This window comes from Ovis canadensis, chromosome 12 (assembly GCF_042477335.2).
Source record: "Ovis canadensis isolate MfBH-ARS-UI-01 breed Bighorn chromosome 12, ARS-UI_OviCan_v2, whole genome shotgun sequence".
Taxonomy (NCBI): domain Eukaryota; kingdom Metazoa; phylum Chordata; class Mammalia; order Artiodactyla; family Bovidae; genus Ovis; species Ovis canadensis.
Genome location: NC_091256.1, coordinates 53,726,318 through 53,754,133, shown reverse-complemented (window position 1 = coordinate 53,754,133; position 27,816 = coordinate 53,726,318). Strand labels below are relative to the sequence as shown.

The 27,816-nt window shown below is 41.9% G+C and overlaps 1 protein-coding gene across 8 annotated transcripts in view; it reads left to right on the top strand.

The window, feature by feature from the left end:
* KIF1B (kinesin family member 1B) overlaps positions 1-27,816 on the top strand; it is a 155,200-nt gene that overhangs the window by 106,500 nt on the left and 20,884 nt on the right. For all 8 annotated transcript variants that reach the window (XR_011247515.1, XR_011247513.1, XM_069544760.1 and 5 more), the window contains 11 exons: positions 5,954-6,072; positions 7,041-7,126; positions 8,643-8,772; positions 8,945-9,107; positions 11,893-11,983; positions 13,893-14,011; positions 14,649-14,704; positions 17,220-17,328; positions 18,859-18,925; positions 19,589-19,673; positions 21,633-21,738. Coding sequence is in view for 6 of the 8 variants with exons in the window: in XM_069544760.1 (XP_069400861.1) it covers positions 5,954-6,072; positions 7,041-7,126; positions 8,643-8,772; positions 8,945-9,107; positions 11,893-11,983; positions 13,893-14,011; positions 14,649-14,704; positions 17,220-17,328; positions 18,859-18,925; positions 19,589-19,673; positions 21,633-21,738 (1,131 nt within the window). In the remaining 2 variants the exon portion in view is untranslated. The remainder of the gene's footprint in view (positions 1-5,953; positions 6,073-7,040; positions 7,127-8,642; positions 8,773-8,944; positions 9,108-11,892; positions 11,984-13,892; positions 14,012-14,648; positions 14,705-17,219; positions 17,329-18,858; positions 18,926-19,588; positions 19,674-21,632; positions 21,739-27,816) is intronic.

Below are 27,816 nucleotides of genomic sequence, written 5' to 3'. Positions count from 1 at the left end.
TGTTATGAATCATCCGTCATCACTTGGGATGAAATGTGAAGTATTTAAGCTAGTCTTCTGGTTAAAGGTCTCCTGTGTTATTCTGTGACCTAAGTACCTAAACTGACATTCTTTCTGTAACTAGGATTGTAATTGTACTGGTCTTCATTATCTTTGTGTTGACAGAATTTGTTTCCCTTTTTATGTAACCTCACAGAACTTTATGCTAATATATCCTTTACATCTTCCCCTCTCTCATCCCTCTTCTCTTTCAGTCTGCTAGATCAGGGTACAAGGATTCTCTAGAGTGAATAATAACTATAAAAATACCAGTTTTAAAAGCTTTGTAAGAGAGCTTTTATAAAGTCCAGAGCATTGATTTTGGGTTGGAGAGCCTGTGTTCTCACAGGACAAAAAGCTGTCTAGAGACTGTGGGGTTGTGTAGACACAGGGCCGATGCCCATACCACTGCCTTCGAATTCTAGAGTTCTCTCTCTGAAAAGGGAAATCCACAAGGATACTTTCTATTCTTACACATTTGAAGTAGCCATTGCCATAGATAGAAAGGGGATTCTCATCTTTACTGTGTGCTCAGATAGTACTTATTTCTTGGGATTTCCCTGGTGGTCTAGCAGTTAAGACTGAGCTTCCACTGCAGGGAGCCCAGGTTTGTTCCCTGGTTGGGGACTTAGGATCCCGCATGCTATGTGGCACAACCAAAAAGTTAAAAAAAATAATTTTAAAAAAAGGGTTCTTGTTTTTGAATAGCTACTTTTAAATATGAAAACAGCTGTATAAATTAAGTATGGTTAAGAATCTAAACGTGTCCTATATAGTTAATATCTATTATGAGTATGACTTTGGAAAATCAACCCAATATAAAGTTGAATGGTTTTGCTTCTTACCTCTGGTTAACCTGTTTTTCCGGAAAAATCTTCCACTTCTACTTAAAGACAAACAGCAAATCATTTTCCCATTCACTTATGTCCATAGATATTCAGTTATTCAACAGCTATTTTTTGAGTGCATTTATTCAGTAAATCTAGCCAGGCCGTCTGCAGACAATGGCAAGTAAATCCAGACATGGTTCCTGCCCTCACGGGTTTTCCGTGTGGTGAGTGAGATGGACAGATGATTGCATAAGTAAATGGAAATCATAGCAGTGATGGAGTTGTGTGTTACTGAGATCATAAAACATTGGAGAGACCTGTCCTAAGAGAGTGGTATTTGAAATAAGACCTGAAGATGTGAAATCAAAGGTTTGAAATGGGTAGTAGAGCTCAGAGAGGACAGCAGACAGGGATGGAGCATGTGCCATGGCTCTTTAATGGTCAAGGGATTGGAAGGGGGCAGTGGCTGGAATGCTGGCAGAAGATGAAGGTGGTCTGTATGTGTGCTGACTTTGGAAGTAAAATGATTCATTTAGTACCTTAAGCCAAATTCTTAGTCTTTAAACTCTGTCATAGTAGTTGATGTTTGAGAGTCTTGTTTGTAATCCTTTTCAGACTTTTCATTTAAAGATTTTTGCCCCATACAGCTTTTAGCCCTCTTTTTTAGCATTGCCCTCCCCCACCTTTGGAGCAGACTGAAAGGGAAGCAGATGTTTCATCTGATTCCATGTTCACTTGCAATTGTGGGGTTTTTTTTTTTTTTGGTTATACTTTCATTCATATTTCATTTATGCTCTTTTACTTTTATTAACATTTGTTTTCCTGTGGTGTTTTTGTCTGTTTTCAGAATTGTTTTCATTTCTTTGAGTTGAAATCCCAAGAATCTACTCCATCTTCCTTTGCTTTGTTTTAAAGTAGATTCAGAGCAGGAAAAGGTGCAGACATGCATACAAGCATACCTCGGAGATATTGCTGATTGGTTTCCAGACTACCACAATAAAAGCAAATATTGCAGTAGCCAGTTGCATGCCTTTTTTGATTTACCAGTGCATGTAAAAGTTATGTTTAGATTACATTTGGTCTATTAAGTGTGCAAAGCATTGTGTCTAAAAAAACAACATACATGTCTTAATTTGGACTTCCCAGGTGGCTTAGCAGTGTAGAACCCACCAGCCAGTGCAGGAGATGCAGGTTCAATCCCTGATCCAAGATTCCCTGGAAAAGGAAATGGTAACCCACTCCAGTGTTCTTGGCTGGGAAATCCTATGGACAGAGAAACCTGGTGGGCTACAGTCCATGGGCTTGCAAAAGAGTTGAACACAACTTACTGACTAAACAATGATGACCTTAATTTAAAAATACTTTATTGCTAAAAAAAAAAAAAATGCTAGCCGTCATCTGAACCTTCAGTGAAATAGACTCTCTGCTGGTAGAGGCTGCTGTTTGATAGCATTTTACCCACTGTGTTGTTGTTACTGTGGAACTTTCCAAATTGGAATCAGTCCATTCAAACCCTGCCCCTGCTTTATCAAGTATATTTATGTAGTATTTTAAATACTTTGTCACCATATCAAAAATCTTCCCAGCGGCTTCACTGGAAATAGTTTCCATCTCAGGAAGCCACTTTCTTTGCTCCTCCATAAGACGCAACCCTTCGTCCCATAAAGTATTATAAGACAGTAGTTTAGTCACGTCTTTAGACTCCTCTTCTAATTCCTGTTCTCTTGCTGTTTCTACCACATCTGCACTAAACTTCCTCCATCGAAGTCTTGAATCCCTCAAAGTCATCCATGGGGGTTGAAGTCAACTTCATCTAAACTCGTGTTAATATTGATACTTTGACTTCTTCCCATGAATCACAGATGTTCCTAATGGCATCTACAATGACGTATCCTTTTCAGATCCATCAAAGAAACCATTGTCTATGGCAGCTGTAACCTTATAAAATGTATTTCTTAAATAATAAGACTTGAAAATCAAAATGACTTCTTGACCCATGGGCTGCAGAGTGTGTGTTGTGTTAACAGGCATGAAAACCTTAATCTCTATCAGGGCTTGTGGGTGACCAGGTGCATTGTCAGTGAGTGGTAATATTTTGAAAGGACTCTTTCACTCCTGCCCCTGAGCAATAGGTCTCAACAGTGAACTTAAAATATCCCGTAAAGCATGTTGTGAAAAGATGTGCTGATCATCTAGACGTCATTGTTTCATTTATAGAACACAGACTACATTTAGTGTAATTCTTAAGGGCCCTAGGATCTTCAGAATGGTAAGTGGGAATTGGCTTCAGCTTCAAGTCACCAGTTGCATTAACCCCTAATGAGAGTCAGCCTGTCCTTTGAAGCTAGGCATTGACTTCCTTCTAGCTCTGAAAGTCTTAGATGTCATCTTCTTCCAATAGAAGGCTGTTTCATCTGCAAAGAAAATCTGTTATTTATTTTTGTTGTTGTTGTTCAGTTGCTAAGTCATGTCCAACTCTTTGCAACCCCCTGGACTACAGCATGCCAGGCTCCCCTGTCTCCTGGAATTTGCTCAAATTCATGTCCATTGAGTCAGTGATGCTATCTAACCATCTCATCCTCTGCCACCCCTCTTCTCCTTTTGCCTTCAATCTTTGCTAGCATCAGGGTCTTTTCCAATGAGTCAGCTCTTCGCATCAGGTGGCCAAAGTATTGGAGCTTCAACTTCAGCGCCTGTCCTTCCAATGAGTATTCAGGGTTGATTTCCTTTAAGATTGACTAGTTCAATTTCCTTTACAGTCCAAGGGACTCTAAAGAGCCTTCTCCACCACCACAGTTTGAAAGCATCAATTTTTTGATGCTCAGCCTTTTTTATGATCCAACTGTACATGATTACTGGAAAAACCATAGCTTTGATTATATAGACCTTTGTTAGCAAAGTCATGTACTCCTGTTTAATATGCTGTCTAGGTTTGTCATATCTTTCCTTCCCAGGAGCAGGTGTCTTTTAATTTCAAGGCTGCAGTCACCATCCACAGTGATTTTGGAACCCAAGAAAATAAAATCTGTCACTGCTTCTACTTTTTCTTCATCTGTTTGCTATGAAGTGATGGGACCAGGTGCCATGATCTTATTTTTTTTGAATGTTGAGTTTTAATCCAGCTCTTTTTCACTCTCCTCTTTCACCCTCATCAAAAAGCTCTTTAGTTATTTAGTGTTAGCTACCTTCATTAATTATCTCAGCTGGATCTTCTGGATAATTTGCTGCAACTACGTCAGTACTTCTGCTTCCTTTTGCACTTTTATGTCATGGAGACCGTGTCTTTATGTAAGCATCATGAACCAGTCGCTGCTAGTTCCATACTTTCCTTCTGCAGCTCCCTCATCTCTCTTGGGCTTCATAGAGTTAAAGGGAGAGGACCTTGCTCTGAATTAGGCTTTGGCTTACAGCAGTGTTGTGGCTGGTTTGATCTTGTATCCAGACCACACAAACTTTATATCATCAATAAGGCCTTTTCACTTTCTTATATCATTTGTGTATTCACTGGAGTAGCACTTTTAATTTCCTTCAAGAACTTTTCCTTTGCATTCACCGCTTTGCTGACTGACACACAAAGCTTAGCTTTAAGGCTGTCTCAGCTTTCAGCTTGCCTTCCTCACTAAGCTTAATCATTTCTAGCTTTTTATTTCAGGTAAGAGACATAAAACTCTTCCTTTCACTTAAACACTTAGAGGCCATTGTAGGCTTATTACTTGTCCTGATGTCAATATTGTTGTGTCTTAAGGAATGGGGGGTGGCTCAAGTGTAGGAAGAGAGACAGGGGAATGACCTGTTGGTGGAGTAGTCAGAACACACATTTACTGAGTAAGTTCACTGTCTTGTATAGGTGTGGTTTGTGGTATCTCAAAACAATTGTAGCAATAGCATCAAAGATCACAGATCACCATAAAAAATACAATGATAATGAAAAACTTTGAAATATTATGAGCATTACTGAAATGTGACAGAGAGTCATGGAATAAGCAGATGTTGTTGGGAAAATGGTGCCTTGCTGGAGGCATGGTTGCCGCAAACCTACTTATAAAAAATGCAATATCTGCAAAGTGCAAAACAGTGGAGCACAATAAAACGAGGTATGCCTGTATGTGTCACATTGGGTTACATTTGATTTCTTGATGTAAATGTTTACCTTTTGTCTTGTCTCATGTCCAAGGATCAGCATATACCAAGTGGGAAGATAGGAGCAATAGTAGGAACTAGGTTGTTTCCCATTCACTAATTGGAATAAACACCCAAACTTTGTGATCACCAGTTTGTATTGCTTAAAGAAAAAAATAAAAAGCTACAAAATTATGAAAGAAGATAAAAAGAGAACCCGTGTGATACAGCTTCGCTAGTTCATCTGAAGTAGAAAATGTTAGGTCTTATTTTGTGTATCTGATTTGTGAGTAAAGTTTTGGGCTCTGGAAGCAAAAGCTGCCCTTTGCGGATCAGTGTCTCCTTCCTTAGCAATTTTGTTGATGTCCATCCTGAATCTCCTACAAGCTCACTAACAGATATTTCTGGCTTCATAGCCTTTCTCCCCATATGTGTCAGTCACCTTGCCTAAATATAGTCATTTCTTAGGGTAAAAATAAAGACCCACAGTGTTGTGACTTGAAATCTATTTTAGAGTTATTAACTGTATTTCAGTCACATTTCTCTGGCCTTTGTTTTTTTTGGTCTCCTGATTTCTGTTTTATCTATTGGGAAAAACAAAACCAAACCTCTTTATATAGTTACATGAAAAGGTTGAATTCCTTAATGGGTTCCCTTTTCCCCACCCTTAGCAGTATTCATATCTTAGAAGTCTACTTCCAACTGTTAACGCCTCTACCTGTTGTAGTAATTTTTATAGGGAGTAATTTAGTGTAAGTTGATCTTTCACAAGCATTTGCATTTGTTTATATGTTATTTGTGCTGAAAATACATCCGGAGACAGTCTGAGAGTACAAAACAGAGCGTCAACCTTAAGACAGGGCCCAGAAGCCAGCTCACAGTTTCATGAAGATATTCTCAGTAAATCTGAAAACCAGCCTCTCTGTGGGATGCTCAGATGCTTGTCTCCTGGTTTCTGTCTCTAGGGCCTTTGTTTACCTGAGCAACCTGCTGTACCCCGTGCCCCTGATTCATAGGGTGGCCATTGTCAGTGAGAAGGGCGAGGTGCGTGGATTTCTGCGTGTGGCTGTGCAGGCCATTGCAGGTAGGTGCCCCTCTTCTGAAATGAAAGCTGTGGGTTCTTTGCCTTGAGACAAAGGAGGCCGGTTCCGTATGGGCCATGTTTCAGTTACACACTTTAAAACAAACTGTGGTGCATCTGACTGTCTCAAAGAGAGCCTTTACGGCTTCTTTTCTAACTCTTCTTCCCAAATTTCACAGGTAGATCCTGTTTGGTTTGTAGTAGATCCTACTGCTATTTTTGAATAATGAGGTGAAGGGATTTCCTTTACCATGAGGAACAACTCTTGGATTAACGTTATCAAAGTCATTTGCATTTCAAATAATGGATTTTAACTGCTTCAGGAGTAACAAGATTTTCAGACATTTTCTTGCCTACTTTTCTCTCAGGATATACAGCTAGACATTTTGTGCTTTGGCTGCAGTTTTGTAATGCGTGGATCAAGATTTTGATACTTTACACTTTTCCAAGATCCATCCTACCTTCTGAGGAAAGAACATGGCTATTCCCTGTTAGGTTTTCTGTTTTAATTTCCAAATGCTGTGCTGTATTTAATGACCTTTCAGCTTTTCCCCATGGAAATGTGTGACAGTCACCAGTGTTGACTTTATGGTGGTCTCCACAAATTCAGTCTAGTATTTTCAAATATTTATTGAGTATTATTGCATATAGTCTCACCAAGAAAAGGGAACAGTATTTCTAAGTATGATATTTGAGCAGTATCAAGAATCAAACTGATTGTTTATTAACTAGTTTCGTTTGAGCAAGGAGAGCAGTATGTTTCCCTGAGTGGAGGTGGAAACCCTATTTGATCTTACTGCTTTAGTCTCATTCTTTCTCATGCAAAAGACTTGTTCTTTAGTATATCCTCTTATATTAAATTTTTGGGACCTTAAGTTTCCACTACTTTCCTGTTTATTTTGTAATTCAATGAGTCATTTTCCCTCGGCCCCATATGTCGTCTCATCCTTGCTTTTTTTTTTCGTGCTTAGCGGATGAAGAAGCTCCTGATTACGGCTCTGGAATTCGACAGTCAGGAACAGCTAAAATATCTTTTGATAACGAGTACTTTAATCAGGTGAGAAATCTTCCAGGAAGAGAAAAACCCTGTGGAAGGAGAAAGACAGATTTGTTAGGAGGATGGATGTTCAGCATTGGAGGGAAGTTCTCCCTAGAACTAAAGAGTGTAGGTAGCCACAGGGTTGTTTAATAGAACATAGGACATGTCTGACAGTTCCCAAGGCGAGGGTGAAGGCCCAGCATTTACACTATGTAGAATTACCTTTTCTCAGTTCAGTTCAGTTCAGTTGCTCAGTCGTGTCTGACACTTTGCGACCCCATGAATTGCAGCACGCCAGGCCTCCCTGCTGCTGCTGCTAAATTCCTTCAATCGTGTCCAACTCTGTGCAACCCCGTAGATAGCAGACCACCAGGCTCCCCCATCCCTGGGATTCTCCAGGCAAGAAAACTGGAGTGGGTTGCCATTTCCTTCTCCAATGCATGAAAGTGAAAAGTGAAAGGGAAGTCGCTCAGTTGTGTCCGACTCTTAGTGACCTCATGGACTGCAGCCTACCAGGCTCCTCCATCCATGGGATTTTCTAGGCAAGAGTACTGGAATGGGTTCCCATTGCCAGGCCTCCCTGTTCATCACCAACTCCCGGAGTTCACCCAAACTCATGTGCATCGAGTCATTGATGCCATACAGCCATCTCATCCTCTGTCATCCCCTTCCCCTCCTACCCCCAATCCAGCATCAGGGTCTTTTCCAATGAGTCAGGTCTTTGCATGAGGTGGCCAAAGTACTGGAGTTTCAGCATCGGTATCAGTCCTTCCAGTGTACACCCAGGACTGATCTCCTTTAGGATGGACTGGTTGGATCTCCTTGCAGTCCAAGGGACTCATAAGTCTTCTCCAGCACCACAGTTCAAAAGCATCAATTCCTCAGCACTCAGCTTTCTTTACAGTCCAACTCTCACATCCATACATGATCACTGGAAAAACCATAGCCTTGACTAGACAGACCTTTGTTGGCAAAGTAATGTCTCTGCTTTTGAATATGCTGTCTAGGTCTGACACTGTTTCTACTGTTTGCCCACCTATTTCCCATGAAGTGATGGGACCAGATGCCATGATCTTAGTTTTCTGAATGTTGAGCTTTAAGCCAACTTTTTCACTCTCCTCTTTCACTTTCATCAGGAGGCTTTTTAGTTCCTCTTCACTTTCTGCCATAAGGGTGGTGTCATCTGCATTTCTGAGGTTATTGATACTTCTCCCAGCAATCTTGATTCCAGCTTGTGCTTCCTCCAGCCTGGCGTTTCTCATGATGTACTCTGCATAGATGTTAAATAAGCAGGGTGACAATATACAGCTTTGACGTACTCCTTTTCCTATTTGGAAGCAGTCTGTTGTTCCATGTCCAGTTCTAGCTGTTGCTTCCTGACCTGCATATAGGTTTCTCAAGCATCAGGCAGTCCTTAATCCACGTAACTTTTCAGTCACGATTATTTGTGGGGCACATAAACAGACTTAAAAGAAACGTGGGAAAAATATGTTGTCATAATACTTATCATCTACTTATGCTGCCTTGTTTTCAGAGTGACATTTCTTCAGTTGCATTGACCCGTTCTGGTCTGTCCTTGGAGGAGCTGAGGATTGTGGAAGGACAGGGTCAGAGTTCTGAGGTCATCACTCCTCCAGAAGAAGTCAACCGAATGAATGACTTGGGTGTGTAATCAGAGTGCTGTGACTGGGGGTGCTTCCCAAGAGGGGAAAACACTGACCATTGTCAAGGATGATCACTGCTTTTATCAACTAGTGATGGAAGAATACACTCTCCTCTCTGAAAGGTGCTTTGTCATTATTTGAACCGTACCTGTGTTCATTTGACCCTCTTTAGATCTGAAGTCAAGCACTTTGCTGGATGGTAAGATGATGATGGAGGGATTTTCTGAAGAGATCGGCAACCACCTAAAGCTGGGCAGTGCATTCACTTTCCGGGTCACAGTGCTGCAGGCCAGTGGAATCCTCCCAGAGTATGCAGACATCTTCTGTCAGTTCAAGTAAGCCCCACTTGCTCCTCCTTCCTAGCCATTAACCTGGATGATGACTTTTGTGCACTATAGAGTGCTCTTAGACTTGCCAGATTGTATACTCTCAAGAGAGAAATGACTCCCAGACCCTGAAATAAAATGTTTTCTTTACTCTGGTTGGGAGTAAGATGTGGAAACAGGCAGTGGAACGCAACAGAGTTAATAGTGGGAAGGAGTGTGGCCACACATCCTGCTAGAGGTTCAGTTGTGGACTGTCCCCCTCTTCCAGAAGTACAGGGTCAGATCCAGTTAAGCTCACTCATCAGCCTTTTTAATGTTCTTCATGCCAGAATGTCTTGTTAATAAACAAGTCTGAAATCAATGAATTAACCAACTGCCAATTATGCCTGTTTAATGCTTGGGAAAGGCAAAATGTAAGTCATTTAAAGAACAGGAAAATTCTATATCCATTGAAAGAAAGCTAGTAAGTAAGTAGAGAAGATGTGACAGGTTTCATTTCTCATCTGTTTAATAAGCATTTTCTATCCTGTAACCCTCTGGAGCTCTGTGCTCTAGTTACTTTTGTCTTTGACTTCCAAAAACATTTTTTGGAGAATCTTAAGTTTTAATACTCCCAACATAAATATATCTTTTGAGTACTTGGAGAGGGGCACAGTATAAGAGAAGGAAGTCTGAACTGCCCCATTCCTAAAGCCCGTGGTTTGCTGTTGGTGCCACCAAAAGGCTGCTTTAGGCTTCTGCCCTTCCTTTCCCCTGTGTGCCTTATCCTTTCTGGAGGCCTCATGCAGCTTCCTTTCTATGTAGTTGTCAGCCAAGTCCTCAATTAAATGTGGTTATTATGTAGGAAGCTGCTAATGTCATTTGCTAAAACTTAACAATTGAGGAAATATTATCCATCCAGTGTAGATTTGCCCATTTAATGTGTTTTCACTAATAGTCTCCATTAGTAGCTAACGTATTTTACGGAAAAGACCTGCTTGGTCAGCTGACATCTGAAATGGCAAGAATGGTCTATTAACTTCTGTCCCAAAGTCTCCTGCAAAGAGAGTATCATCTCCACCTGGTGTAAGCCCTGGAGGAAAAGGCATGTTGACTCATGTTGAAAGAAGACTCAGATTTTTCTGCGGTTTTTATAAACTCTCATCTGGCCTGCATTGGGAAGACACAGCTGTAGAGCACAGTCAGTGGCCTCATGTATTACCTGTGTGGGACCCCGAGATATTGGTATCTGCTCCAAGGAGAGCCTTGGAGGAGTGTAGGGCAGAGGCCAGCTGATGCTCATGCAGCCTCTGGCAGGTGCACTGTGTGGTCTGGAAAGGAAGAAATTGGAAGAAAAAGAAGGGAGTAAAAAGTAAAAGAGAGGGAGAAAGGTAAGGAGAAATGAGAAGAAAGAAAATAGGCAAGAATACGCGTAGTGTGGAAAGATGCAGTGTCACAGTGGTACGTGATTTGATTACCTGGCAAAAGTCCACCACGGTCTTTAGGCTGAGAGAATTATGGTTGACCCTTGAACAACTCAGGAGTTATGGGCATTGACCCTCCTCCACGAAGTCTGAAACCCAAGTGTATATCCAGGGTTCCTTTGTATCCACAGTTCCACATCTAAAGATTCAACCAACTGTGGATCATGCAAAACCATAAAATTTACTCTTGATAAAATCCACATGTAATTGGACCCACGCAGTCCAGACCCAGAACACCAGTGATGTTCAAGGGTCAACTGTAATATGGAAGACCAGGAGTTCATGGAAGACCTGGTCTCTCTGCCCCCTGTTGATCCCTTTTTTCTTATAGGAGTGTGGGGTATCCTTCTAGTGGATATTTCTGTCCAGCAGTACATCTTTGAATTGTGTATTCTATAATTTTCCACTTCCTTTTATTTCAGACTAATATTAGGGAGACAGAACAATAAAATCTCATTATTTATGAGAATAAGTAAACGTAGCCCAGACTCAGCAAACATTTCAGGAGTATTTTCTTTATTTCAAGCCCTGTGGGAGACACACACTCTCTTTTGGGGAAACAGGCAAATAAATACATTATTACAAATAATGGTATCATTGCTACTGAAGAAAAATAGGTCCCTGTTGCTATGGGAATGTAGAACTGTTTGAGTGAGTCAGGAAAGTCTCCCTGGAAGAGGTGACATTTGAATCTACTCCTCGCTGGTCTTAGAGAGGCTCCCAGCAGGTATGCCATCCACAGGCTTTAGTACTACCTTATAAAAGCTTCAATCTGCCAAATCTTTTCTATACAAAATGATTTCAGTTTTTATTTTCAGTAAAAACCTTCTACATTGGAATGAGAGTTCACTGAATTCACTCTTCATATGTTTTCATAGCTAAGTGGTGTGTGCTCAGTTGCTTCAGTCATGTCCGACCCTTTGACACCCCCATGGACTGTAGGTTTCCAGGCTCCTCTGTCCATGGAATCCTACAGGCAAGAATACTGAAGTGGGTAGCCATTCACTTCTTCCCTACCCAGGGGATCTTCCCTATGCAGGGATCAAACCCATGTCTCCTGCATTGCCTGCACTTCAGGCAGATTCTTTACCACTGAGCCATCAGGGAAGCCCCAGCTAAGTGGTAGGGTGAGTTGATTTTTCAGTCAGTTTTGAAGTAGAACCTAAAATGCTATCTGTGTGATATGGAACGTGTTCTCTACAGGGCAATGCAGATAACTTGTCTCAGTTAAAAACTCTGCTTAAGATGCTTCTTTCCATGGGATCCAAGAGAATCCTGATACCACTGAATTCGAAATTAATGTGGGTTTTTGTCTTTTTTGCTCTCTCAAGCTTTTTACATCGGCATGATGAAGCATTCTCCACTGAACCCCTCAAAAACAACGGCAGAGGAAGTCCGCTGGGCTTTTACCATGTGCAGAATGTAAGTCACGTGGACTTTTTTTGCCAGATGTATTACAGGTTGGTGGTACCCTGAAGCAGCTGGTGCAAGGCAGCCATCATGTACGGGCTCCCTTTGGCTTTCTCAGCCGAAGAAGGATGATAATCCGAGCTGCTATGCAGGGGGAGCTCTGTGGTAAGAGTGGACAGTGGAGGGAGCAGCCAGGGCCCTGAGCTCATCTTCAGTGGACAGAGCAGCCAGCATCTTCTCTGAATGACAGTGGGCCTGTGCGTAGCATTGGGGGTTGGTCTGCCAGTAAATTCTTTGTCATTGAACTGTGAGTTGTTTTAGTGTTTCTGTCCTAGAAAAATAAGCATGTTTAATATGAGTTTTGTTAAAGTTAATATGTTCTTTAAACCACAAGAAACAACACTGTTCGGTTGCAAATAATGTAGAAACTGTGAAATTCTTTTGTAGCTAAACTAAGCTTCAGAATCTTGTTTCCTTTCAGCTGATTCGATGATTAATCCTTTAATGCCCCTTACAGCTCTCCCATAAGTGGAGTAAGAGAACAGACCCTCCATCTCTTCTAGAAAGATTTACTTAACCCCATTCAAAAGTTTTCATTCTCATCACAAGAGCTAGCATTCACTGAGAGCTTATGTTGTGTCAGTCATTGTTAGAGGTTCCTTTTCTGTCTTAATTGATTTAATCCTTTCTTTTATGCCACATACTGTCATAATCCCCATGTTATAGTTGAGATAACTGAAGCACAGAGCAGTTGAAGTCACTCTCCAAGGTTATAAAGCTAGGAGGAGGCAGAGGTGGGGTTGAACCCAGGGAAATGTGACTCTAGCATCCAAGATCTCCATAGCTGCACAGGAAACAGTCTCATTCTCTTGCTAACCATAGTCCACTCTGTAAAATACAAAAGGGGTACTCCCTGGTGGTCTAGTGGTAAGACTCCACTTGCACTGCAGGGGAAGTGATGCCTGGTCCAGGAACCTAAGATCCCTCATGCTGTGCGACTTGGCCAGAAAGATAAAAATAAGAAAGGACAACTCCAAAAATGGAATGAGCAAACACAAAACACAGTTTTCTTTTTTATGTTTAACTGTATAAACATTAGCATGCATGCCTGTATATGATCAATATTGTCTCCTGTATACAAGGACTGTGCCTGATGCCACTGTGTGGTGGTGAGGGGGACACTTAGATGAATCACAGGGGATTATGCCTCTGAATCAGAGTTTAGAATTATGATAGGAGAAATAAAATGCATATTTATTTTATGTGCAATTTATAAAAATAGTAGTATAACTTATGGAGATATTCAAAAGGTATTCTTGAAGTACAGTGGGAATAGGAGAAGGGAGAATTTCTACTAATGGAAAGAGAATTTCATGTTACATTCTTTGTTGAGGGTGGATGGTTGGATGGAAAAAGAAGGTTGCAGAGCTCCCTGAAGGCTGTAGTGTAAATAAGAAAAGGTGGGTCACTCTTGGCCTTGTACCTGGCACATAGTCAGCAGTCCCAGTTTTCATATCGTTGTTGCAATTTGATCTGGGCCTTGAAGTACAAGGAAAACAGAGGGACAGAGAAGTGGGAAGGCCTCCTGGGCAGGGCTGCCGTCTGGGCCCACCCTCAGAGTGGAGGAGAGAACAGGAGAAGGGAGCAGTCGATGGAGTCCTCATACTGACTGAAGGACACAGAGGGGCTGGAGGTCAGTTAGGGTAGGTGGTAGAGGGTCTTGAATGCCTGGAGCTTGGTCAGGTTGCTGTAGAAGGAAAACCAGAGAAGAGCCCATCTCTTCTGGTGTGAGAGGCCTGCAGAGTAAAATACCCAGCATATACTGGGTACTCAAAAGTGCCTAAGTGCTGTTTGATGCAGACATGTGCATTTTCCTATAAAAAATCTTTCCCTAATCGAGCTTGGCTCTACTCCTTATTAGATTGCAGTGGAAGTTACGGAATCATTTGTGGACTATATCAAAACCAAGCCGATTGTGTTTGAAGTCTTTGGGCATTATCAGCAGCACCCACTTCACCTGCAAGGACAGGAACTTAACAGGTTTGGACCAAATGAACAAAGATTTTTGTTGTGATATTGTTGTTACTGTTACTTGCCGGAAAGGAAGAAATCTTTTGAGGGATTAAGATAGGTAAGTGACAGTTTTATATATTGTCCTACGTTTCCTTTTTAGAAATGTCACCATCTTTCTTCTAAGCCACCCAGTCACTAATTGTAGGAGGAGCAAATTGAGTTTTGCCCAGGGGGCCTTGAGTACCATCTTCTTGTAGGAAGAGACTTTGAATAGGATAAAGTTGAGGTAATCAAGATATAACGTGGAAATTGTGTATAATTATTCCTAACCACCTAGAACTGCATGGAGCATAGAGTCACTGTGAAACATGTGTCTGAGATGAAGACACCAGAATGAGGGAGGAGACCATGATGGGGACTCTGGGACGATGGCAGAGTGTCAGTGTTAACAGAAAAATTTTCTTACTCATTAGGCAAGACTTACAAGGGCACTTCTATTAAAATGTCTTAGTCTCAGTTGTACTGTGTGAGAATATATCTGATATCTGATAATGTGCCAGTGTTGAAAGTACAGGTGATCTGCTTCTAAAGGGGATTTAAACGTGCCATTAGTATTAGCACGGGGGTCTTTTTAGTCTTGAAGAACTTTCATCTTCCTTTGCAGTCCACCCCAGCCGTCTCGACGATTCTTCCCTCCACCCATGCCGCTATCCAAGCCAGGTGAGTGCCAGCTGGGTTCTTTATACGCTATACAGCTCTTATGCTGCATGACTTTTCAGTAAAAAGTCATATTCAAATTCCCACTCAACTTCTGTGCATACCGTGTGTTCCAGTATCTAGCAGGACCTAGAATTGTTGGTGAGAAACTCTAGGGCTCTATCCACTCCGACACTCTGGTCTTGTTGAAGATTTTGATAAACTCCCTGCTCCTCAGTCTCTCTGCTCTGTGTGTAACCCCTTTAACTTCAGTGGCGGGCATTTTTTTGCATGTTACATTTGTTGTGCATGTTCATGTATCTTGTTTTGACTTTTCTCTGTTTATTTTCATCCTTTTTCCTCATTGCCCACTTGCCACATTCCCCCCCACCCCATGCTCATTCTCCACCTCTGTGCACCTTACCTCCATCCTGCCTTCAGACCATGAGAGAAAGATTGAGCTGATCCGATTTCTCATATCTGACTATGTGAATGTGCATGTGTTGGACACATTTTCTGAGCATGCCAACGTGCTTGCCTCCTCCGCCATTGCCACCTTCCAGGATGGGGCTGACCCATCACCGCCTTTTCTCTTTCTGCCAGTTCCCAGCAGCCAGCCCGAGAGGGTACCTAAACGAGATGGTTAGTAACTAAATTAGCTCTGCCTTAGATGTAGAACCATCCTCAGGGGCCAGTCCCAAAGCCTAGCTGTCTGTGTAGGAACCACTGATGTTTCTGTTTGCTACTTGACCTGAGTGTAGAGTTCACCACATTGTCAAGGTCATGTCACATTTCCTTCAGAGAGATTTTTAAGAAGCACCTTCTCTGTTTATGCCGTTTTCACATCATGGGGGGGTGCTCCTTAGGTTTGTTGGTTTGGATTATTTGCAGTGGTATTATTAATTTGAAGGACTTTTTAATAGTAGATGGCTTTAAAAAAAAAATGCTTCAGGTTTTGCTTTCTGACCCTTAGATGCACACCAGTAACCCCTGGTTACCTTCTTGAGTAGCATCATCACCAGCTCACCTGGAATTCAGCTAGGGTGAATAATGCCGACAGGTCATGCATAGTGCTGCAAGAGTCATAAAGCCCCTTTAGATTCATTGCATCAGTGGTTTCTCACAATATCTTTTCAGATAGTAAGCTAATATTATGATCTTCATCTTAGAGGTGAGGAGACAGACTCCCAGCGGTTAAGTGACTCAAGCAGGATTTCAAAGCTAGTTAGTGGTCGAGTGATAATTAGATCCCAGGTCCCCAGACTCTCACACCACTGCTCCCAGATTCAGAGCAGAGAACCCTCTTCAAATAGCCAAGATTTCAGGATTTCTATGTAGTGTTTCAAAATGCCCACCTTGTAGAATCTGACATTCTTGGAAGTACTAGGGTTTTGGTTAATGTATTTCATCAGTACAAATAAGGTCATGGAATTTACATTTGAAGAAAATGGGTAACAGATCCTTTACAGAATCCTGTGTCTACAGGTTAGACCCGTGGTTCCCAGACTTGTCCATACACTGGAATCACCAGGGGGGCGTCAAACCTCTTGGAGGACTGAGCCCCATCCCTGGAGATTGTTCTTTAATTGGGCTACGGAATGGCCTGATCCATCTTTGAGATCCCCAGATGATGCTCATGTGCAGGAGGTTCAGGAACCACTGGGTTAGGGGACAGGTGCTCCCCACACCGGAGAAGGTAATGCACCCCACTCCAGTACTCTTGCCTGGAAAATCCCATGGATGGAGGAGCCTGGTGGGCTGCAGTTCATGGGGTCGCTAAGAGTCGGACACAACTGAGCGACTTCACTTTCACTTTTCACTTTCATGCATTGGAGAAGGAAATGGCAACCCACTCCAATGTTCTTGCCTGGAGAATCCCAGGGACGGGGGAGCTTGGTGGGCTGCCATCTATGGGGTCACACAGAGTTGGACACGACTGAAGCGACTTAGCAGCAGCAGCTCCCCACACACACCACACACAGCAAGACCCTCCCCAGCGTTGGCTCTCCCACGTTGTTATGTGCTCTGCATGCTGCAAATGTGAGAGCCGCTGCTGCTGCTGCTGCTGCTGCTGCTGCTGCTGCTGCTGCTGCTGCTGCTGCTGCTGCTGTCGCTTCAGTCATGTCTGACTCTTAGCAACCCCATGGACTGCAGCCTACCAGGCCCCTCCGTCCATGGGATTTTCCAGGCAAGAGTACTGGAGTGGGGTGCCATTGCCTTCTCCGTGAGAGCCTTAGGAAGGCTTTTTAATGGTTTTGTGAGCACATTTATGCTGCACAAAACCTGTGTTCTCATCATTGGCTATTTTGTTAAGAGGGAGAGAGGGAGAAAGATGCTGACCCTCTGTTTTCCTTGTTCCCTGAAGTTAGAGGTGCACATAGAGTTGGTTAAGTGTCTCTGGGTCTCTTGCACTGAAATCTGTCCCCTGATTCTTGCTGCCTTTGCCAAGTGTGTTCTTGAAGACTGACATTAGAGAAACTTGTAGCTTTGCAGAGTAGACTTGGACCACATGTTAACGTTTTCCAAAAACTTTTAAAAGTTCCAGCCACCAAGTTAAATACCATGAGCAAAACCAGCCTTGGCCAGAGCATGAGCAAGTATGATCTTCTGGTTTGGTTTGAGATCAGTGAACTGGAGCCTACGGGAGAGTAAGTCCAACTTTCTATATTTTTAAATATGACAATTTTGCAAAATTAAAAAATGTAATTTTGAGTCTCTTTGTCTTCAGGTTCACAAAATGTCACATTCTAGTTTTGAACTGAATTTTAGCGGTGTTTATTCTTTGAATCAGACGTTTGTCAAAGAACTACCCAGTATTACAATTTACTTTTTCAAAAACTGTTTTCTCATTTATTTCCTCATAGAACATACCATATTCTTATTCAAATGAGAAAAATCTAGGCTCAGAGAAATTAAATAATATGACCAAGGAAGCAGTAGGATGGGGTTTGAACTCAGGACTGTCAGCTTCCATAGGACATCTTCTTTTATTTCCACATTTTATAACAGTAAACAATACTTACTGAGTGATTTAACTTCTTGTTAGCAAGAGCGTGGAGATTGGCACTTTGTTACGAGGAAAGACAACCTACATACTGGGTTTTATCAGCAAACAAGCAAACGGAGTCAGAAGCATATTGTGCACAATGGGGCCAGAGACTTATATCCACATCTCACGGGCTTAGGGGACAGAACATTTCCATAGACCAGGGTTTCTCAACCTCTGCACTGTTTGGGGGCAGATGATTCCCTGTGGTTGGGGGCTGTCCTACATGTTATAGGTATTTAACTGCATCCCTGGCCTCTACCCATAAAGTGCCAGTAGCCCCCTCCCCTCCAGTTATGACAATAGACATTGTCAGATATCCTATGGGGGCAGAATCACCCCCAGTTAAGGACTTTTGGCTCCAGTCAAAATAATCAGCATCGGCTTACTCTGAGTTGTATTAGACTCAGTGGCAAATGTAATCACTGTTTATACTTCTCTCAGAAATGCTTTTGAAAAACACAAAAGAGATCCCTCTCCTGAAACAGAGAGAAGAGGCTATATCAGTTAAAGGATAGGGGATAAATGTAATCTTAACGGTCCTCTGCTTATCATGCTGGGTACCACCATCACAGTTACCTCCAGGGAACATTTATTGAGTTCCTACTGTGTGTGAGGTTTGGCTCTATCGATCCTATAGTAGTCATCAGTAGTGACAATACTTTAAGGAATTTGGCTTTCTGTAAACAGATCCATAATGTTGTTATAACTTGCATTATGACAGAGAAGTTACAATAAATGGTTTCCACTGAGTTAATTGCTTTCTGATTCTTAAAAGTCTGAAATTATCTCTTCCTTATCTCCTGACACTTGCCATGGCAGTAATACATTATTTATAGAGTATCTGTTAGACAGGGAGCTGGGATGGAGCCAAAAGGTGTTACTGCCGTTTGAACACTTCAGTCTAGTCAGGATGATGAGACATGGATACGGAGAAAGTTTCACTAAATGCAAATGACTGTGTGATTTTATGTCCACTCCAGATGACGAGAAGGATGTGGGGTCGGAGTTTAGGAAAACAGAAACCACCGAGGGGTAGCACGACCAGGGAGGACTTTGCAGGTGAAGGTGCAATTAGTTATTAGCACAAGCATCCATTTAACCTCTTTCTTTCATATTTCTTTTTTTACAGGTATATCCCAGCCGTGGTGGACCATACAGCAGGCTTGCCCTGTCAGGGGACATTTTTGCTTCACCAGGTACTAACGAAGGAGCCAAAAAGGGCCTAGAAGGGAACACCAAAAAGAGTTAGAATAAGAAATAGCCCTCTGTTTCTCTGCCTTTTTATCTTCATTTGAAGGAAATTTGGAGATTGGGAGACTTTGCCCTATCCTTTCCTTAAAATTTCTCAAACCTTGGCTTTTGTGTATAAATACATATATTAAAAGAGCCATTTTGAAAGAATTTGTTTAATTCAGTTATTAGAATGCATGCAGCTCCCCTGTGGTTTTATGCCATTTTCACTCTGTGATGTTAAGAAACTCTGCTTTCACAGCTGGAAGGTTTTAATGGAGACAGAGAAGTAAGGTTTCAGTGGACTGAAAATCCAGCCGTGAAATGCGGATCCCTCTTTGGCAAATGGAAAGTAGTTTTAATCAGTGCTCAGAAGTGCTTGTGAACCAGATGGGCTCACTCTGGGATCTACAGTCTGGGCATTTGTTCTTAAAGCTGTATCAGCACCTAGCTCTTCCTCAGTCCCTCACCTGTGTCCCTTGGTTCAGAATAACAGTGTGGACAGCACTTCCCATCTCTCTCCATACCTCCCCTTCTTGCCACCACCACACCAGATATTCCAACAAAGGGCAAACAAGAGGAAATAAGAGATGGCCCCAGCTAAATTGCAGCCCTGCTCTATTACCTAGGGCATCCAGCGGAGGATCACAGTGACCATCATCCATGAGAAGGGGAGTGAGCTCCACTGGAAGGATGTTCGTGAGCTGGTGGTAGGTGAGTACATTTCTTCAGATGAGGACGGAGCCGGGCTTTTTTAGAGATGTGATTGGTCCCTGTTTGGAGAACAGGGAGTATGTGGAAGACTGCACTGGAGAACATGACCATCAGAAGAGACATTGAGTTCAAAAGTACTCTTGTTTCCCAGCTCCCTTCGTAGGTTATGCAACTGCCATTATTTTTCTCAAGGACTGTGGGAGTGGTTCTGTGCCAAAGGCCCTGAGAAGGCCCCAGAGAAGCCTCTGCTCCTTCTGTGCTTTTGATCTAGTGAGGAACAGCATGTGTATGTGTCCAGAGCTGTTTGAGGAGTGAGTACCAAATGAGGACAACTGAAACAGACCTGTGCTAGGAGAGCGGACAACAAAAAAGATCCAAGAGGACTGGTTAGCTGGTAGGAGATGCTCTGAGTAGATTAGAGAGAAATTGGAGGGTTTTGTTTGTTTGTTTGTTTGTTTTTGCAAGCATTTGGAGTTAGAGTCAGGAATGTCTAATGAGCAAATGGCTAGAAACCTATGGCCAGAGAGGAGAGACAGAATTGAGGTCCTGTGAGAGGAAAAGATTGAACCAACAGCATCAGCTGTAGAATGAGAGGCTAAGGCAGGGGCCTGAACCTGTTTTTAGCAAAGGTGGACCCATTTGGCAGAGGTGAAGCCTCAGAATTACATTTTAAATGTAGAAAATAAAGTACTTGGGATTACTAAGGGAACTAATAATATTGAAATACAGTTGTTAAAATAATAAACAAATTTGTAACATAAGCTCTCTATTAATGTGTTAAATAAGCAGAGGGTCCAATTTGTATCATTTCAAAGTGGTAATGAGTGTCATATAGTTGACATTAGTGTGATATGGAAACGTCTGTGGTTTCTGCCTGGGACAAAGGTATAAGTACTGCTCAGTCTATTGTGGTTTGTGCCCTCCCGTTGTAATAGAAGGAATAAACAGTTTCAATTAGAGGCTCCTGAAAATAAAGTTGTTACAGTTTAGTCCTTCTGAATTATATGCATAAACCTCTTTGGTACCTGCAAACCAAATTAGGGACCTCTGGAAGGATGGTTATATACTCTGTCCTATCCAGGACAGTGATTTTCAAGCTTTTCAAAATTAATTTTTACACACAAAAAAAGAGAGATGCTTTCTGACCAGAGTGGGTGGTGAGCAGAGGCAGCAGTTATTAAGGCTTTTCTGTAACCCTGTAGCTTATTATTTTTTTAAAACAAGCATGAGATATGGCAGGTGCTTTCCTGAATGCTCTAAAAATGTTAGTTCACATAATATAACATAGCATATAATATGATCATAAAAATCTTTAAAGGGCGGACTTGTTTTTCCCACTTGGCAGGTGAGGAAAGTGAGGCTCAAAGAGGTTGAGCATATGCCCAGGCCTCACAGACAGTTATTGTCGGAGCTGAGATTTGAACCCAGACACTCCTGCTCCAGAGACCGTGTTTTGAAACTCTGTGCACTGCTGCATACCCTAGTCTTAGTATTTGAAAACAGAATTGTAAGATGTTAAACAAGAAAGTGGTATAATGAAGGCAGTGGCTTAAGAACATTATAGAAGGTGAGTGTGGGGTGGATTGACAAGGAGAGACATGAGAGCAGCTGGGAGACCAGTTAAATGACTGTTGCTTGTCTCTGATCAGAAGGGGATGACCTCCCCTGATGCGCAGGGCAGTGATGTTGGAAGTAAAAGTCGAGATGAATATGAGAAGCTCTTTGAACAATGAATAAATGTTCCCATTTGACTGAATGTGGGATGTAAAGGGGAGACAGAATATGGAGAAGAATGGAAGACTGAGAATTCCCACATTAGACTTTGAAACTACAGTTAACCAAATGACTCCTCCGGCACCTGAAATTACACAGAGGTCTCACAGTCTCATTTTGGCTTAATGGATTATTGTTTTATTTTTAAATGTCCCCATGTCCTGGTTTCTCTCTTGTCTCTCTCAGGCCGAATCAGGAATAAGGCTGAGGTAGATGAAGCTGCAGTGGACGCCATCCTCTCCCTCAATATCATCTCTGCCAAGTACCTGAAGTCGTCCCACAACTCTAGCAGGTGGGCCACTAGGGCGAGTGATGAGTCAGCCCTGGGGGTTGATTACTTCACCATTAGATTCTTCATTCATTAATGACTCCCCACCTTCTCACTTAAACTCCCTATTTCCTTCTCTGCCTACCCTGTTCTTCAGAAATAAATAACATAAACCATTGGAGATACTCATATATTATGTTACTCCCAGAGAACAAAAATATTCTTTCCTCTGGGGAGTTTGAACATTGTAGCACAATGTTAGAGAAAAAGCTGTAGCTGTAGTACAATGATAGAAAAAAAGCAGAAGAAAACTCAGCATGCCACCCAAGGGTTTACATGTAGATTAACTGTGGCTAAGACTAAATGTCTTCCTATGAAGTGATTGCTGGAGAAAGACCTCTCAGCCTTGGGTGTCATGGAAACCTGCTCTCCAAGGTGTAGTGAACTCTCTTGTGTTCATCTTTGCTGCTGCCAGTGTTGGCTCAAGGAGTTTCGCTAGTTCACTTATGCATTAAAGGCAATAGATTATTATAAACTCTTCTGACCAAGATTGGCTGCTATAGATAATGAATTTTAATTTTAAGCTAGTTTCGCCTCAGAATTCCATTTTTGATCAAATAATGACAGAATGCATAAAATACATAGCTATTCTGCTTTTCCATATCAGACTATAAATAAATCTGCTGGGGTGCATTTCCCTCCCTGGGGAGGGAGTCCCGTCATTGTGCACAGAGGCTCCATGTCTTTATGAAGTAAGGTCTGGGGGACAGGAGTGGCTATGTGTTTGCTCCATGTCTTTATGAAGTAAGGTCTGGGGGACAGGAGTGGCTGTGTGTTCTAATGTGGGTCAGAACACAAGCTTCGAATTATGGGATTTCTCTGTGGTCTGTCTGCTCCTAAAAAGTTGCTCCTATCTGTTGGCAAGCAGGAGAGGATAAATAAGACAAGAACCAGACGCAGAGTTAAAAGTTTGGGCCAGGGTTAATTTCTTTCCATTGCTCCCTTGTGTTTCTGATTTGCATAGGAATGAGGAAGAGGAAGCAGATGTGTGTTTGCTTTTTTGCCTGTTGGAGACACTGGCAGGGACTGTGGGCAGAAAGGGAAGGTGACTGAGAGGGGTATACATATGGGGTGGGGGGTGGGGTGGCAGAAATAAAGCAGGCTGCTCTGATCTCCCTTGGCCTCTTCCTAGGCAAAATCTTGAACAACACCATTCCTGTGAAGTTAGCATTAATCCCACACAGCATTCTCTCTGCTGCCAGACGTTTACAGAAAGTGTTCAGCTGGCATTCATCACATTTTCCTTGCAACTGTGAGAAACATATCTTAACCCTCCCTGTGGTACTCGGTGAAAGATAGTGAAACATGGTGCTTCGTTGATGTACTGGTTGTGCTAAACTTGCCTCCATTAGAGTAACCTTAACCTGTCCTTTGACTCATGCCTAGCAGTGGGTTAGATGTGTAGAAGATGAATTTTACTTTGTTAGAAGCAACTTACCTTGGCTTCTCCTTTGTTCAGCAATTGTTCTGCCCTTTGGAACTCAGAGAAAGTCGTGGAGGTTGGAATCTAGCCTACAAGTAATGGGGGATGAAAAGGCCTTCATTCCAAGAGCACTACAGGACCCTGCTTGGCATCACCACCACCAGCAGGGACCTGGAGTGAGAATAACTGGCCAGAGACAACCTGGAAACTAACCCCATCACCCTAAAACCCGAGACTGTGAGCCGTGTGGCAGAGCAGTCCTCCTGGGTTTCCTTACCCTGCTGATGCCCACCCTGGTGCCCCTTCCCAATAAAATCTCTTGTTTTGTATTAAAAAAAAAAGAACCAACTTATCTTTCCCAGTAGAAGCTTAGAGTTAATTAATCAAAAAAGTTGCTAAAGTCAAGAATCTTAGAAAAGTACAACTTTCCAAAACTGAACCAAGAAGAAATGGAAAATCTTAACAGACCCACCACAAGCATGGAAATTGAAACTGTAATCAGAAATCTTCCAGCAAACGAAAGCCTAGGTCCAGACGGCTTCACAGCTGAATTCTACCAAAAATTTAGAGAAGAGTTAACACCTATCCTACTCAAACTCTTCCAGAAAATTGCAGAGGAAGGTAAACTTCCAAACTTATTCTATGAGGCCACCATCACCCTAATACCAAAACCTGACAAAGATGCCACAAAAAAAGAAAACTACAGGCCAACATCACTGATGAACATAGATGCAAAAATCCTTAACAAAATTCTAGCAACAGAATCCAACAACACATTAAAAAATCATACACCATGACCAAATGGGCTTTATCCCAGGGATGCAAGGATTCTTCAATATCCACAAATCAATCAATGTAATTCACCACATTAACAAATTGAAAAGTAAAAGCCATATGATTATCTCAATAGATGCAGAGAAAGCCTTTGACAAAATTCAACATCTGTTTATGATAAAAAAAAAAAAAACCTCCAGAAAGCAGGAATAGAAGGAACATACCTCAACATAATAAAAGCTATCTATGACAAACCCACAGCAAACATTATCCTCAGTGGTGAAAAATTGAAAGCATTTCCCCTAAAGTCAGGAACAAGACAAGAGTGCCCACTTTCACCATTACTATTCAACATAGTTTTGGAAGTTTTGGCCACAGCGATCAGAGCAGAAAAAGAAATAAAAGGAATCCAAATTGGAAAAGAAGAAGTAAAACTCTCACTGTTTGCAGATGACATGATCCTCTATATAGAAAACCCTAAAGACTCCACCAGAAAATTACTAGAGCTAATCAATGAATATAGTAAAGTTACAGGATATAAAATCAACACACAGAAATCCCTTGCATTCCTGTACACTAATAATGAGAAAATAGAAAAAGAAATTAAGGAAACAATTCCATTCAGCATTACAATGAAAAGAATAAAATACTTAGGAATATATCTACCTAAAGAAACTAAAGACCTATATACAGAAAACTATAAAACACTGGTGAAAGAAATCAAAGCGGACACTAATAGATGGAGAAATATACCATGTTCATGGATCGGAAGAATCAGTATAGTGAAAATAAGTATACTACCCAAAGCAATTTATAGATTCAACGCAATCCCTATCAAGCTACCAACGGTATTTTTCACAGAGCTAGAACAAATAATTTCACAATTTGTATGGAAATACAAAAAACCTCAAATAGCCAAAGCAATCTTGAGAAAGAAGAATGGAACTGGAGGAATCAACCTGCCTGACTTCAGGCTCTAAGGCCACAGACATCAAGACAGTATGGTACTGGCACAAAGACAGAAATATAGATCAATGGAACAAAATAGAAAGCCCAGAGATATATCCATGCACCTATGGACACCTTATCTTTGACAAAGGAGGCAAGAATATACAATGGATTAAAGACAATCTCTTTAACAAGTGGTGCTGGGAAAACTGGTCAACCACTTGTAAAAGAATGAACCTAGAACATTTTCTAACACCATACACAAAAATAAACTCAAAATGGATTAAAGATCTAAATGTAAGACCAGAAACTATAAAACTCCTAGAAGAGAACATAGGCAAAACACTCTTCAACATACATCACAGCAGAATCCTCTATGACCCACCTCCCAGAATATTGGAAATAAAAGCAAAAATAAACAAATAGGACCTAATTAAACTTAAAAGCTTCTGCACAACAAAGGAAACTATAAGCAAGGTGAAAAGACAGCCTTCAGAATGGGAGAAACTATAGCAAATGAAGCAACTGACAAACAACTAATCTCAAAAATATACAGGCAACTTATGCAGCTCAATTCCAGAAAAATAAACGACCCAATCAAAAATGGGCCAAAGAACTAAATAGACATTTCTCCAAAGAAGACATACAGGTGGCTAACAAACACATGAAAAGATGCTCAACATCACTCATTATCAGAGAAATGCAAATCAAAACCACAGTGAGGTACCATTTCATGCCAGTCAGATTGGCTGCAATCCAAGCAATAAATAAATGCTGGAGAGGGTGTGGAGAAAAGGGAACCCTCTTACACTGTTGGTGGGAATGCAAACTAGTACAGCCACTATGGAGAACAGTGTGGAGATTCCTTTAGTCCAGTTCAGTTCAGTCGCTCAGTCGTGTCCGACTCTTTGCAACCCCATGAATCGCAGCACGCCAGGCCTCCCTGTTCATCACCATCTCCCGGAGTTCACTCAGACTCACGTCCATCGAGTCCATGATGCCATCCAGCCATCTCATCCTCGGTTGTCCCCTTCTCCTCCTGCCCCCAATCCCTCCCAGCATCAGAGTCTTTTCCAATGAGTCAGCTCTTCACATGAGGTGGCCAAAGACTGGAGCTTCAGCTTTAGCATCATTCCAAAGAAATCCCAGGGTTGATCTCCTTCAGAATGGACTGGTTGGATCTCCTTACAGTCCAAGGGACTCTCAAGAGTCTTCTCCAACACCACAGTTCAATACCATCAATTCTTCGGCGCTCAGCCTTCTTCACAGTCCAAATCTCACATCCATACATGACCACAGGAGAAACCATAGCCTTGACTAGACGAACCTTAGTCAGCAAAGTAATGTCTCTGCTTTTGAATATACTATCTAGGTTGGTCATAACTTTTCTTCCAAGGAGTAAGCGTCTTTTAATTTCATGGCTGCAGTCACCATCTGCAGTGATTTTGGAGCCCCCCAAAATAAAGTCTGACACTTTCCACTGTTTCCCCATCTATTTCCCATGAAGTGATGGGACCGGATGCCATGATCTTCGTTTTCTGAATGTTGAGCTTTAAGCCAACTTTTTCACTCTCCTCTTTCACTTTCATCAAGAGGCTTTTTAGTTCCTCTTCACTTTCTGCCATAAGGGTGGTGTCATCTGCATATCTGAGGTTATTGATATTTCTCCCGGCAATCTTGATTCCAGCTTGTGTTTCTTCCAGTCCAGCGTTTCTCATGATGTACTCTGCATACAAGTTAAATAAGCAGGGTGACAATATACAGCCTTGACGTACTCCTTTTCCTGTTTGGAACCAGTCTGTTGTTCCATGTCCAGTTCTAACTGTTGCTTCCTGACCTGCATACAGATTTCTCAAGAGGCAGGTCAGGTGGTCTGGCATTCCCATCTCTTTCAGAATTTTCCACAGTTTATTGTGATCCACACAGTCAAAGGCTTTGGCATAGTCAATAAAGCAGAAATAGATGTTTTTCTGGAACTCTCTTGCTTTTTCCATGATCCAGTGGATGTTGGCAATTTGATCTCTGGTTCCTCTGCCTTTTCTAAAACCAGCTTGAACGTCAGGGAGTTCATGGTTCATGTATTGCTGAAACCTGGCTTGGAGAATTTTGAGCATTACTTTACTAGCATGTGAGATGAGTGCAATTGTGTGGTAGTTTGAGCATTCTTTGGCATTGCCTTTCTTTGGAATTGGAATGAAAACTGACCTTTTCCAGTCCTATGGAGATTCCTTAAAAAACTGGAAATAGAACTGCCTTATGACCCAGCAATCCCACTGCTGGGCATACACACCGAGGAAACCAGAATTGAAAGAGACACATGTATCCCAATGTTCATCGCAGCACTGTTTATAATAGCCAGGACATGGAAGCAACCTAGATGTCCATCAGCAGATGAATGGATAAGAAAGCTGTAGTACATATACACAATGAAATATTACTCAGCCTTTAAAAAGAATACATTTGAATCTGTTCTAATGAGGTGGATGAAACTGGAGCCTATTATACAGAGTGAAATAAGTCAGAAAGAAAAACACCAATACAGCATACTATTGCATATATATGGAATTTAGAAAGATGGTAACGATAACCCTTTATGCGAGACAGCAAAAGAGACACAGATGTATAGAACAGTCTTTTGGACTCTGAGGGAGAGGGCAAGGGTGGGATGATTTGGGAGAATAGCATTGAAACATGTATAATATCATATATGAAACGAATCACCAGTCCAGGTTTGATGCATGATACTGGATGCTTGGGGCTGGTGCACTGAGATGACCCAGAGGGATGGTATGGGGAGGGAAGAGGGAGGGGGGTTCAGGATGGGGAACACGTGTATACCTGTGGCGGATTCATGTTGATGTATGGCAAAACCAATACAATATTGTAAAGTAATTAAC